Source organism: Urocitellus parryii, chromosome 13, assembly GCF_045843805.1.
Source record: "Urocitellus parryii isolate mUroPar1 chromosome 13, mUroPar1.hap1, whole genome shotgun sequence".
NCBI classification, from domain to species: domain Eukaryota; kingdom Metazoa; phylum Chordata; class Mammalia; order Rodentia; family Sciuridae; genus Urocitellus; species Urocitellus parryii.
The window spans coordinates 12,711,790-12,725,632 of NC_135543.1; the positions used below are offsets into that span (position 1 = coordinate 12,711,790).

General features: G+C 41.0%; 1 protein-coding gene across 1 annotated transcript; it reads right to left on the reverse strand.

Moving 5' to 3' along the window:
• Window positions 1–2,013: 2,013 nt before the first annotated feature.
• On the reverse strand, window positions 2,014–13,326 carry LOC113193849 (serpin B13). The gene is made up of 7 exons (XM_077792370.1): window positions 13,162–13,326; window positions 12,584–12,640; window positions 6,092–6,220; window positions 5,610–5,727; window positions 4,108–4,250; window positions 3,745–3,900; window positions 2,014–2,418 (listed from the first exon to the last, which is right to left on the reverse strand). Exons 1-7 carry the CDS (start codon window positions 13,324–13,326, stop codon window positions 2,014–2,016), a joined length of 1,173 nt encoding a protein of 390 aa, XP_077648496.1.
• Window positions 13,327–13,843: the final 517 nt, after the last annotated feature.

Sequence of the window (13,843 nt, forward strand, 5' to 3'; positions counted from 1 at the left end):
TAAATAATATGAAAAATAACATTTAATTTAAAATTTTAATTTAATTTAATATTAAAACTAAAAGAAACCACAGACTGTGAAGAAATATTTATACATCATAGATTTGATAAAGGACTTATAGCCAAAGTATATAAAAATGTCTTTAATTCAATAATACAGGAAGAAGACAAATTACTTAATTTTAAAATAAACAAATGATTAGAATGTAAGAAGGCATACAACTGGCCAATAACATAAAAATGATAAACTTGATTAATCATGGAAATGTCAATCAATACCACCTTCCCCCATTAGAAGGACTGCAATCATGAAAACACTGATGTTGGCAGGGATGTAGAGACACGAGAACTTCATACATTACTGGAGGGATGTAAGGCAATACAAACACTGGAAAACAGTTTACAGTTTCTTTAAAGCTAAACAAATTATCATATGACCCTGCAGTGACACCATTAGGAATAGCCCCAAAAGAAACAAAAACCTACATTCACACAAAGACCTGTACACAAATATTCATAACTCATAATTTCAATGACTGGGACCAAGCCAAGGTTCATGAGCTGGTGTCTAGATAAATAAATGACTCTTTTCTAAAAAACAGAACAATATTCAGTAATAAAAATGCATTAAGAATCGATGCATGCCACAATGAACTCCATTATTCTGTGTAGTTAAAATGCACTAATAATTTTTAAAAGCATCAATACCTGCTACAAAAGGATAAAACTCAAACACATTATGCAAATGAAGGAAGACACACAAAATGTACATTGTATAGTTCCATTTATATGAAATGTAGAAAAAAATTATAAACGTAGAAAACAAGTCAGTGACAGCCTGGGGCCGGGAATGGAAACAGCCATGAGGAAAGTGCTTTAGGGGTAATGGAAATCTTCCAAACCCAGATTTGGGTGATGGATGCACAACTCTAGGAATTTACCAAAAATCAACTAGCTGTGATTTACAATGTACATGAATTTTATGGTATGTAATTTATAGTTCAACAAGACTGTTGAAAAATAAGTCAGTAAGGGGATCTTACTAAAAACTGATGAAAGTAAAACAAGCTTACAATGAAGAGCACCAGGAAAAGATTCCAAGTTTTTTTAAAAGAATCTTCAAAAAAAAAAAAAACAAACATTTGTTGACCAGGGATGTAGCCCGATGGTAGAGTGTTTACCTGTTATGTAAGAGGAGCTGGGTTTAGTCCCCAGAGCCACAAAAACAAAAATAAAAAACTATTGGGTAATACTTATGTCTCACTAAAAAATTAACAGAAATACATAAATGGGGACAGCTAGTTTTCTAAAAGTTTTTTCAAGTATTTACGTTCCAAATCCTAAAAAAAAAAAAAAAAAAAAAATGACAATGTAGGAGTACTGATGGCTGCAACATCTATCTCCTCAATTTATTACATGCATTTCCAATATCAAAATGTTTATGGAACATAACAGTGGATTATGTTTGACTGGAAGGTGAAAACAAGGGAATCCTCTGGAATATTGTTTCATTTTGCTCTGGTCTTTGCATTTTAATTTACCTTTCCCTAATGTGTTTCTAAGTTCCCTCCCCTGTGTGCAGTTTACCACAATATCTGCTGAAAAGAAAAAGGAATGCACACATTGAATGATTGTCGTATTTTACTTGTATAATATGCCAAAATACTGGAACCAAAGAGACCCCTAAAATCCCAAGAAGAATCCACTCTCTTTATCCAAGATACCCCTTCTCCCCACTGATGCACAAGACTTTACAAGATGTTCATTTACTTCCAAAGGAAACCCACGGGGAGTGGGGTTTGGGTCTGATTCACATTCTGCAGGACACAAACAAAAGGACTTTCACCTTCAAGGAAAGTCATAAATACACATTATTACGTCGTCATTGAATCACCGATTTAATGTTCGGATTGGAAAGCCAGCAGCTCAAGATGCAAGCACACGGACGGTTTCCAGGATCCTACCGCTGCCCCCACACTGCTTCCTGATCTCCAAGGTCATGGCCACGACTTTCTTAGGGAGAAGAAAATCTGCCAAAGAAGAGGACACTGTCGGACCCGCGGTGCCTGATGAAGAACAGGAAGGGGTGATCGCAGTGGACTTGCTCACAGCCCCCGGCCGATGAGACCATGTAACCTATGCCGGTGGCCGCGGTGGCCTGCGTGCCTTCCTCGGTGACCTGCACGAAGGACCGGTGCAGGAACCTCTGCGCCTGCAGCCCTGAGCGCGCGCACATCCCGGAGAAGTCAGCATCGCTCTCGCTGAAGGCCGCGCTCAGCCCCAGGGCTGCCAGGACCGGCTCCAGCTCATAACTGCCCTCCACCTGCAGCCTGGGCAAGCGCAAGTTCACGTTCCTGACCTCCATAAGCTCCGGCCTGGTCCACTCTATCAATTGCTCAGGAGTGACTTGATCTATAATCTGTTTTTAAGAGGGGGAGGAAAGCAGATTGGCATGATTGTGGATAAAAATTTAAAAGGCAAGGAACCGATTTGTATCAGAAATTAATTGTTTTCGTAATAAATAAAAGTGAAACTTCATTTTACCGTGCTGCTGTCACTATATAGCAGGCATTTCTATTTCTCTCCTTAAATTATCTGTATGCGTGGGAAATCTCAATGCCATTGAATGAATTTTTAAAGATTAAAAATAAGTCATGTCTTATTCTAGCAACTTGCTACGTATTTCATTTTTTTACCAATTCCTCCAGTCTTTATATGTGCACATATATTTACACAGTTGCAATCACAGTGAATGTCTATGTGATTTAAGTTTTTCACTCTATTGCATATCTCGCCTAAATACCTTCAAATTGCTAGATAATATTGACATCAACCTGATACATTTCATCTCTTCATTCACTTTACAAACATTAGTATGTACCAGGCATTATGATAGATGCTAATACTTCAAATATTAAAAACAGTAGGTACTATGAATTTCCAACTGGGTAGCCTAATGTATTCAATACTGAAATTACTGATTTGACTCAGAAGGGAAATTTTTATCTTGTGAATTATTTCCTTAGGGTAATTCTCATACCTGACATATGTGAATGAATACTCTTAAAGAACTCATACATATTGCCACTTGGCTCTCCCAAAACATTTCCATCTTATAATGCTACTAGCAAAGTTTCACAGCAAAGACTAAATCTGGTATTTTAACCATGCAGCAGCTACCATTTATTGAGTGCTTTCTATACCCTCCACCATTCAAGGCTCCATCTCCCTAATCATACAACACTACATATTAAGCACCATGAAGCCTGATTTATGCCTGGGGAAACATTGAGGTTCAAGAAAGGTAAGAAAGGTCAGTGGTCAGAAAGCTACTAAAGGACCAGGGATTTGAATCGAAGCCTTCCTGATGTCCAGAACACAGGACATTAGCCACATTCACATTTTAACTGCAAAGTGGGTGAAAATTTGCTATAAATGAGTGAATGTGATTTTTTTTCCAAGAGAAGAATCCATGTCGTGGAATCTTTAGAACTCTTACTGAATCCTAAATGTTCATTTTAGCTCCCCCCCAAAAAAAAATCTGAGTACTGGTAACTCCCAGTGAGCCTGATACCATTTAGTGTTCCCTGCAGAGCTCCACTGTGGCTGTGAGAGGGAGAAATGCTCTAGTGAACACAGCCAGGCACCAGCTGCTACTCAGACACCTGCTTCCAGACTGGTGGAGCACAAGTGTTGGGATCAAAAACTTAGGAAAGGAAAGCACAGTAGGGACCAAGGGGTTTACCTTCTCCAGACCCTCTATGTCGTTGGGTAGAAGCACAAACATGCTGAGGTCATTGTTTTTATATGGAATCCCCACGATTTTGGCATCCAAGTCTTCCAGGAAAACGAAACTAAAAGAATGGTGCTGTTCCATCATCCACACAGACTTACTTGTATTCTGCAACAAGTTAACAGAGCACAGGATGTCAAAAGTCATTAGACCAAAGGCACAGGCAACAAGCTAGCTCACTGAAGTAATCAGATAATAATGATGCTAAAGATCAGTCACAGAAGGGGCATTTGCCACCGGTGTAATATTTACTCAAATATGACTTCAGATCTTATATTCCACGTAAAAGCACACCACGTAAATAAAGAACCATACCTTATTCAGCCAAAATTCCTCTTCCTTGGTATTTTCTTTATTAAACTCCCTATCCCACTGTCCTTTAAAGTAAACTGTATTTATCAGCACCAACTTGGTAGAGCTACTAAGAGAGCCATCTGGAAACAGGTCCTTGATTTTTTCTGCAAACAGAAAAAAAAAAAAGGAAAGATTGGTCCATCTTCCAAATCAAAGATGGTATGTGTGGCAGATAGCACGCAGACAGCCTTGACTGATGACTGAAAATTCAGCCAGGTCAGCACCTGAAGGCCTTGCCGACAATGCGTTCGCTGCAGAATCGGTGGGGAGGTTGTCACTCTGCCCATCGCCTATTTATCCCACTGGATAAATTGAGGTTGATGGTTAAGAGTCCCGCCTCTGGGGTCAGATTGCCTCTGATGGCATCCAGTTCTGCCTCTTATCAGCTGAGCAATCTTGGGCAAGTTATTTAAGCTCTCTGTGCCTCAGTTTCCACATCTGTAAAATAGGAATAAAACCTGCCTCACAGGGTTGTTGGAAGGAGTCAGTGATTTAATATGAAGAAAGCCCCAAACACTGTCTGGCACATCATAAGCACTTGGTGAGCAACTGTTCTTCCCTAGTAAATATGGCTCCCAAGAGAGCTTGAGAGATTGCTCATTCTATGAAAAATGGAACTGATATTTGGGGCTCTGGGTTCAGTCCATCCCACACTACATTCTGAAAACACTGTTCAGCCAATCTTTTGAAAGACCCCTTATATTCTGATTATTTTAAGTTTCTTTCTTTAAATGAAGCATGAAAAGGAAGCGCATTCTGTAATAACAGCAATCTCCCTGAAAATGGAATTAAAAAATGCTAAATATCAGCTATTGTTTCCCAAAGTGAATCTCCACATTAACTTTCCTTTCCAGTATTTCTCGTGTTTTTGACCCATACTAGGAAATGAGAAGGGGATAATGGGGAGAGGAATTCATCCAGTTCTCTGATGTAGATGGGACTGAGCATTGTATCCTCCCTGTACGATGCCCACGTGGAGATGAGGCCCAGGTGGCTGCAGCTGTAGGTAGCAGAGTCAGGTCTTGATGGGAGAGCTGTGTGTTTCTCTCTTAACAAAGGGAAAGGGAACTCTCTGTGACATTTGCACTTAGGGACCCAGACACAAACAGAGATGTGATATGCAGGAAAGAATATACTCAAGACAGGCAAGAGCCCAGTTCCAAGAACCCCAATGGTACTCTGATACACAGCCAAGTGCAAAGAGTCCTCCAAGGGTCTCCACACAGCCGCTTCCTAGGGTCCCCTCCTGGGTTCCCCTTGAATCTCCCCATTTGCCGTGTCCATTTCACTATCTGCAGTGTCCTCCCCTTTACGCCCAGCCCTGCCTGTTCAATCCTGCAAAACCCATCTCAAGCCCTTCCTAGAGTGTCCACCTGGCTCCCACGCAGAACCAAGCCCAGGCCTTCACTCACAGAAGACAGTCAAGAAGTCTTTGTATGACCAACGACCCACCCATACTCTACCATTTGTTTGACTTTCAACCCAGGAATTAATCTTCTTTCGACTTTCATCAGCTTCATTTATAAAATCAACAGGTTCCAGAGATGCATGGTAATATTTTTCAACATAATCTAAGTATTTCTTTAGGAAAAACAGGAAAGATATAGAGAGGAGTTTAATAGTCAATTTGTCAATTACCAACAGGTCTAAATAAAAGTACCAGTTGATTAGGATGATTAAGGTTAAAAAAAAAACATTGAATTCCCTGGAAAATCACTTTAAATGCCTCCACACACAATTTTATGCAGATGTAAGAGAATTAAGGCAAAAATCATGCTCAGAATACCAGAGTTAAAAATAAATGTCTGGGGCACAGACCATCAGTGATATGGGTAGAGCCAAGCAGCCAACTTAGTCCTGATGGTCTTAGCCAACCCACAGTCCTGATGGTCACTTGGCCATTCAAACTAACACTCACAGATGTGGTGGACACAGCAAAACTTACTTGAAGGAAGAGGAATGTTTTTTCTCCAAACAGCCTATTGGCTAAGTTCAGTTCATAATCATTAGTGAGTTTGCTTATTTCAGTCAAAACCTGTTGGAATTGGTGATGGATCTCTTCTGTCTTCTCAATCTTCAAAATCAAGACAAAAAAACAATAGGTTATCTGGGCAAAGGCAAACCTAGATTCTCCTTCAAAAGGATTCAGCTATGGGTCTTCCCCTCAGGTGGGCATCCTTGAGTGCAATCTGTGGGTTCCCTGTGGCCCCTAGATGTCAGTAGGCTTCTACATGAATCATATGATCCTGTAAGTCATGACTGTCTCAGCTCCACTGAGAAGCTTTGTCCACCAGCCCAACACCACAGGTCTTTCTTTTCTGACTCAGGTTGCATTTTTGGTCTCAAATGTTATTTTCTACTATGTTTTTTACATTGTTTTTATCTGCCCAAAACACTCTAGGCACCTAAGAGAAGTAGATAATTCCCCCCAGATAATTCTTATCTGCCAGAGTTTAGAAATTTCTGTTCTAGACAGACAGTGGATAAGATGGAATAAGTGGCCATTTTTCAGAACTACACATAGAACTAAAATGAGATTTATCACTGTCTCTGGAAAACAATCAGCTTTTCTGGACATTTCCTACAGGATCCATCCATTTTCTGATTGAGGGCTGAAGGGTATTCCATGGCAGGGCCAGCTAACCCCAAACACATCTCTGGAACAAAGAGGAGAATGGTCTCATTGCCTGTTTAGTGATATCTGTCTGCTTTAAATCACAGTGGATGCAAAGAGAGGGCATTTTAGTTTTGAAGTGGATGACCTGTTTGCACCTGGGAACAGAGAGGCCAGTAGAGTCTGCAGTCGCACAGAAAGACAGCAGAGGGCGCTCCAACTAAAAAAACAACAAACCTCTTTTACAGATTATGTCACAAGGTTGAGAAGTCCCCTGAAAATGTTTAAGGGTCTCTAGAATCTCTAATTGAAGGAGGTACTCCATATACTAAAGCAGACCGTAGGAGAGGTGGCTAATCTTTCAAATGCCAAAACCAACAAAAGATAGCAAGGAATACAAAAAACAAGAGAGCAAAACCCAATCAATGAAACAATCTCCAAAAACTGACCTAGAAGATATACAGATGGATGGGACTGGGGTTGTGGCTCAGGGGTAGAATACTTGCCTCACCCGCATGAGTCCCTGGGTTCAATCCTCAGCACCACATATAAATAAACAAATAAAATAAAGGGATTGTGTCCATCTACAACTGAAAAAAAAAAAGTTGTTTTTTTTTTTTAAGAAAAAGTTAGATGAATTACCTGACAGAATTTTCAAAATAACCAGCAGCAGGACACTCAATAAATTAAAACAGAGCACAGAGAGGCCACTAAACACAATCAGGAAAACAGTGCATGGACCAAATGATAATATTGACAAAGAGATGGAAATGATGAAGAAAAACCAAACAAATGCTGGAACTGAAGAATACAAAAGCTGAACTGAAGAAAATCACTAGGGAAACTCAACAGCAGCCTTGACCAGGGAGAATAAAGAGCCGGTGAGCTGAAAGAGACAGGTCATTCAAAATCACCAGCACAGAGGAGAGGTGGGGAAATGAAGAAAAGTGAAGAGACCTAAGGCATTTATGGAACTTTATTAAGTGGAACAACACACACATCATCGGAGCCAAAAGAGAAACATTCCCACAGTCTGTTGGTAGAAATAATGGCTACAAATCTGAAGAAACAAATGGATATATGAGTTTGAAACTTAAAAAACTCCCACTGTGGGCTGGGGTTGTGGCTCAGTGGTGGAGTGCTTGTCTTGCACGTTTGAGGCGCTGGGTTCGATTCTCAGCACTGCATATACATAAGTGAATAAAATTAAGGTCCATCAACAACTAAAAGAAAAGTTAAAAAAAAAAAACTAAAAACTCCAACTAGGATGAAGCTAAAGAGATCCCTACTGCAGCACAACATGACCAAACTGTCAAAAGTCACAAAGGGAAAATCTTGAAGGCAGTAAAAGAAAAGCAACTTGCAACATATAAGGAAGCTTTGATTCAATTAAGAGAGGATTTTTTCAGCAAAACCTTGAAGACTCTAAAGGAGTGGGATGATATATTTGATATTAAAAGAAATCAATCAGGAGTAGTATCTCCAGAAAAACTGTCCTTCAAAAACAAATGAGAAATTAAGACATTTCCAGATACACAAAATCTGGGGGACTTCATCACCATCAGATTTGGCCTACAAGAAATGCAGAATGGAGTCTTTCAAGTTTAAGTGAAAGGATGATAAAGAGCAACAAACCATATGGAAACATAAAGTTTAATATATAAATGTAAGATCCTATAGCATCAAAATATATCTGCACAAACCACTTTTCAATGTGATGTGGAAATTTTTTTTTAAAGAGAGAGAGAGAGAGAGAGAGAGAGAGAGTTTTGATGTTTATTTCTTAGTTTTCAGCAGACATAACATCTTTGTTTGTATATGGTGCTGAGGATCGAACCCGGGCCACACACATGCCAGGCGAGCACGCTACCACTTGAGCCACATCCCCAGCCCAATGATGTGGAAATTTTTAAGCATAAAATTAATCATAAATCTGTTGATAAATATACAATATAAAAAGAGGTAAATTGTGTCATCGATACACTAAAGGAGAAAGAGACAGAGATGTAAAGGAACAGTTTTACATGTGGTTGAAGTTAAGTGGTTATCAGCTTAAAATGATAGATTGTTGTAATGTAATTGCAATGTAATTGCAATGATGACCATAAGGAAAATATAACCAATGTGATCCTGCAATCTGTACACATGGAGAAATTAAGAATTCATACCCCATTTGAATCAAATGTATGATATATGATAAGTCAAGATCATTGTAATGTTTTGAGCAACTAATAAAAAAAGAAACAATGCAAATATACATCAACGAATGAATGAATAAAGAAACGTGGTGTATCCATACAATAAAATATTACCCTTTAAAAAAAAGAAAATATCTATAAATGCACAAAAAGAAAAATGAGAAGGGAATCAAAATATGTCTGATTAAAGAAATTCTCTAATTTAAAAAAAAACTAGGCCAAGAGTTTTAATTCAAATTCTACCCAAGAAATTAGATGAATTTCTGAATTATATAATTTTTTTCAGAGAACAGAAAAAGAGGAAAGAATCCACATTTTAAGAATCTAGTGTTACTTTGATATCAAAACTGAACAAGAACAATACAATAAAAATGTTGCCAAATGATGTCATTTATAAACTCCTAACAAAATGTTACCAAGTTCAATCCAACAATGTATAATTTTTAAAATACCAAGACCAAGTTGGTTATTTCACAACTGAACAAATGTCTTACCATTAGAAATTCTATTGATATAATTCACTTAATTAAGAAGGCAAAAGTCAGGGGGGTTTTAAGTCCCAATCTCCATGGACAATCGTATGAAATGAACGTGCATACCCTGCTGAGGAGAACAAGTATGGTACAATCCCCTTGGCAAACAATTTGGTAATATTTAATAAAACTAAACACTGTACCACTCAGGTTCACATTATATTCAATAGAAATATAGGGCAAGCCACAAGTGTGAGACGCATATATAATCTTAAATTCTCTAGTAACCATGTTTCTGAAAGTAAGAAGAAACAGAAGAATGGATAAATAATACACGGTATATATACACAGTGAAATACTATTACGCCATAAAAAAGGATGAAATTCTGTCACTCATGACAATATGAAAGAACCTGGAGACTATTATGTGAAATAAGACAAACACAGAAAGACAAATGCTGCATGATCTCACTCATATGTGGAATTCAGAAATGTTGCTGTCACAGAAGTAGAGAGTAGAATGGCTTAGGTGTTTAAGGGGAGGAAAGGAAAGAGGGATGTTGACCAAAGGATATGAAATTATAGTTAGAGAGGAGGAATGCAAAAAAAAAAAACAAACATGTTCTGAATAAGCAAATGTTCGAACACTGAATGTAGATTAGTGTCTGCCCAGGGTGGAGATTAGGTGATGGGGTGGAGGACCCGTGGAGAATGACTACTCATGGTTTGGGCATTTCTTTCCTAGGTGACAAAAATGTTCCAAAACAGTACAAAATATCAACTACATATTGATTAATATATAATTACTAATTGTGTATCAATTGCATATTGTCAGTTACATGTAACTAATTATATGAAATTAATTGTGTATTAATATATGATAAATAGCATATGTTACTTTCAGATGATACGTATATAAATTAATAATTCATTTCTCAAACTAAGCTCTTCAAATCCCACATGCATTTTGCACCTAGAGTTCATCTCAATTCAAACTAAATGCATTTCAAGTGTTCAGCAGCCACTTGAATGACCCACTTCGGCTTAGCTCAGGACTAGACAAACCCTCACTCTGGCCAACCAGGGAGCTGACAAGGGTCACTTCTGCATCGTTTATAGTAAGAAGGAAGGAAGGAAGTCAGTCCCCATCAGTAGAACAAATCAGTAAAGACCTGTGGAAATGAATCAACTGGGGCTACAAGTGTCCACCTAATCTAGTCGAATCTTGTAGACATAATGCTGAACCCAAAACAAGTTATTCAAAGTAATAATGAACAAAAAAGTCTACACACAATGAAATAGCTAGTATATGGGAATAATGAACACCTAATTCACCCTCCCCCTCAGGAGACCAGGGCCTGTGCTCAGAGAAGGTACTTAGGAGGCCCCAGGGAATTTAGTAATAGTCTGTTTTTTATACTGGGAGGTGGAATTAGAGGGTGTTACTTGGATCATTCCCTATGCCTTTGTAAATACGTCTTCAGATTTTATCATCAGTGTTTGAAAGCAAGGTTCAGAATACTCCGACTTCATGTGATGATCAAATGGCACAGTCAAGCCTGTCTCTGGGCAAATCACTTTGCTTATCTGTTTCTCCATCTATTCAAGAGATCAGAGCCATGGCCCCTACGATGTGTTCCTGTCCTAATATCCTTTCGATCAGCAATTCCACTGTTCCACATACCTCTGTGGCTCCCGAAATAATCCTGGAGAAGGGACAGAGCTGCCTCACAGGGTCGTACGGGCTGTGTCCACACCAACCTGGGATCCGACCCCCACCGGCCACCAAGCCCTTCACCATGGAGAGGGGCATCTCTCAAGGCAACGTGTCTTTGCCTAATTGACATAAAGGCTCTCCAGGGACGGTGGTGCTGGGGGTGTGGGGGGGGATGTGCTCTGGAAACAACTGCAGGCCTCAGCTGAGCGCACAGCCTGTCAGCCGCCTGACCTCACCCTGTGGAGCAAGCCCTGGAGGAAAGCCTGACTCTCCGTCCTTGCAAACGAGCCACACAGTCAACCTAGCCTTTGGGGGTTATGAGATGAACAGCTCCTACTGCTGCTGATGTGAGGGCGTTTCCAGAGGGCACAGAGCTGGACTACCGACTGCCACCAGAGCAGGCGTGCCCTCCTGATAGCTCTGACCATCCCTGACCTAATGGCCGCCATCCCTTCCCCATACCTGGGCAGACCGGGCAAGGCACGCTAGAACACTGAAGCTGGCGGAGACTCCAGGAGATCAATGGCCCTGTGCTAATATTTTTTTTTAAATAAAATATCAGAAATTCCAAAACATGAACGAAATTCAGTGATAGTATCACCTGCTACTACCACCACCACCACCGGTGAGTTACCAGTGTTTTCCAGATCCTCTACTGGTACTACCCAGAGGGCCAAAGAAGATAAATGACTTGTTCAAAGTAGCATAGTTCTTAAGTGCCTGGGCCAGCACTTGAACCCAAACGTGTTTAATTCTAAAACCCATCCATTCTGCTCTGAGGGCTCTTCAGCTCACGGAGGTCATTGTTCATTAATGCTTCTTCTTAACACTAAGTGTTCATTGTTGTTGTATGATCTAGTGCTGGCTCTGAAGTGGTTTGTCCCCTAGGAGTTCAGGAGCTGAAGGCTTAGTGAACTTAGTGATATTAAGAGGTGGCAGAACACTGAAGAGACCCAGTGAGAAGTGGTTAGACTGCTTGAGGCACTGCCCTCAGAAAAGATCAATGCTAGTCTCACAAAGCGAATTAGTTCTCTTGAGAGTGGGTGATTATGAAGCAAGGTCAGCCTGCAAACTTGGTCCTTTCTGCATGCAACTGTTTCTATTCTCCTTATCCACCTCATTGTAATGCATCGAAGGGGTTGTCACTAGAAGCCAAACAGATGGAGCCACCCCAATGTGGACTTTCAGCTTCTAAAATTGTGAGCTAAATAAAGAAATTCCTTTCTTTATAACATATTCAGCCTCAGGTATTTTGTTATGACCACAGAAAATGGATGAATACAGCTAGCAACGTCATTTACCTACAGTGATTATTATGGCTTGATAATAATAAGTGTGAAATGTTTCCTCTTTCATGCTTTTCCCAGGCCTTTTTCCCCAGGGATCCCACACCTCATAAGTAACCAAACTGACGATTATAAAGCATGTGTCCCACCTCTTTTTCTTCAACCTCTTTTCTGGAGATTTCGGTGTCTTTTTCAGAATAAAATACCTGATAGGGAGAAAATATTGCAGGAGTCAGAACAGAGAAAACCTCACAGACAATCAGTCAGGGGAAAGTGGATGCTTGTTTAAAAGACCTCCATGGACACAGGTGACATCGACCCCCTTGCTAAGGTCATAAGAAGGTCTAGGTTGCCCCCGACCCCTTCAGAGCAGCCTTTGCACGTCTTCGTTCCTGAGTTCGTCTTTGGTGTCATTTATGTCAGGTGGTGATGATGTCACTGCTCCCAATAGCTTTTGCTTTTCAGGTTCTATCTTGAATTATGAGAGTAGTGGCTTGGACAGGCCACTCACGCAGCCCCCACCCAAAGGAATGTCAAGCATCCAGGGGCAGATGGCGTGATGGCATTTGGAGAGGGCAGAGAACTTCCCTGAGGGACCTGAAATTGCTCCCTGTCTTCACAGGCTCTGCTCCTGGCTTACAGGTCGAGATGAGCCTGTTTGCAAGGTGATTCTCAAAGGCGGGTCCCCAGACACAAGCTGTGCGTGGAGAGCAAAGGCAGCCCCTACCTTCTGTAACTGGGAGGCTGTGGCTCCTCGGGTCCCCAGGAGGAGCATGCCAATGGCAGTTGAGATGCCCACGGGGGAGAAGAAGATGTTGCCATCGTTCGTTTTCCTCATTTCTTTGAGAAGATCAAGCCCCAGATGAATGTTTGCGGCACTGAGTGACTCCATGGCGGTCTGGGTTTCCGTGAGATCTAGAACAGCGACAGCAGTCAGTGGATTGAACTGCTGGGTGCCACGGGACCTCTCCCTGCATTGACCCAGAAAATGGGGATTTTCACCCTCTGGGTCCAGGTCATGGCTGGCTCCTTCTTACCCTTCTGTTGGCCTCTCCTGATGGGAGATGTGAGTCATCTGGAGCCTGACACCATCTAGTCGCTCGCAGTTAACGCCTTAATGGTTTAATTCTGTCTTGTTCTCTGTCGGAACCTGCCTGCTCTGCCACCCACCGCCTCCTCCCTCCTCCTGCTTGGCTTCTCCAGGCAAACCCAGCTCTGTCCTCCCAGGCCCGGCCTGGGCAGCCACACAGGGTCCAGGAGGCAGAGGCATCCCACTGGCCTCAAGTCCAAGCAGCCTGGACCACAACCAAGCCAGGACTCCTGCCTGGGGCTGGTGCTTCTGTCTCTCCACTGAGCCAGAATCCAGCCCAGAGAACAGCATCCTCTTAAACTCCACCCCCAGCTCCAGG

Excerpts from the sequence above, each read along its gene's own strand:
- LOC113193849 (XM_077792370.1), bottom strand. The coding sequence starts at position 13,326 with ATGGAGTCACTCAGTGCCGCAAACATTCATCTGGGGCTTGATCTTCTC. Across the intron at positions 12,641-13,161 it reads CAGCCTCCCAGTTACAGAAG|GTATTTTATTCTGAAAAAGA; the intron begins GTAGGGGCTGCC and ends TCTCCCTATCAG. Across the intron at positions 2,419-3,744 it reads ACATAGAGGGTCTGGAGAAG|ATTATAGATCAAGTCACTCC; the intron begins GTAAACCCCTTG and ends TCTTAAAAACAG.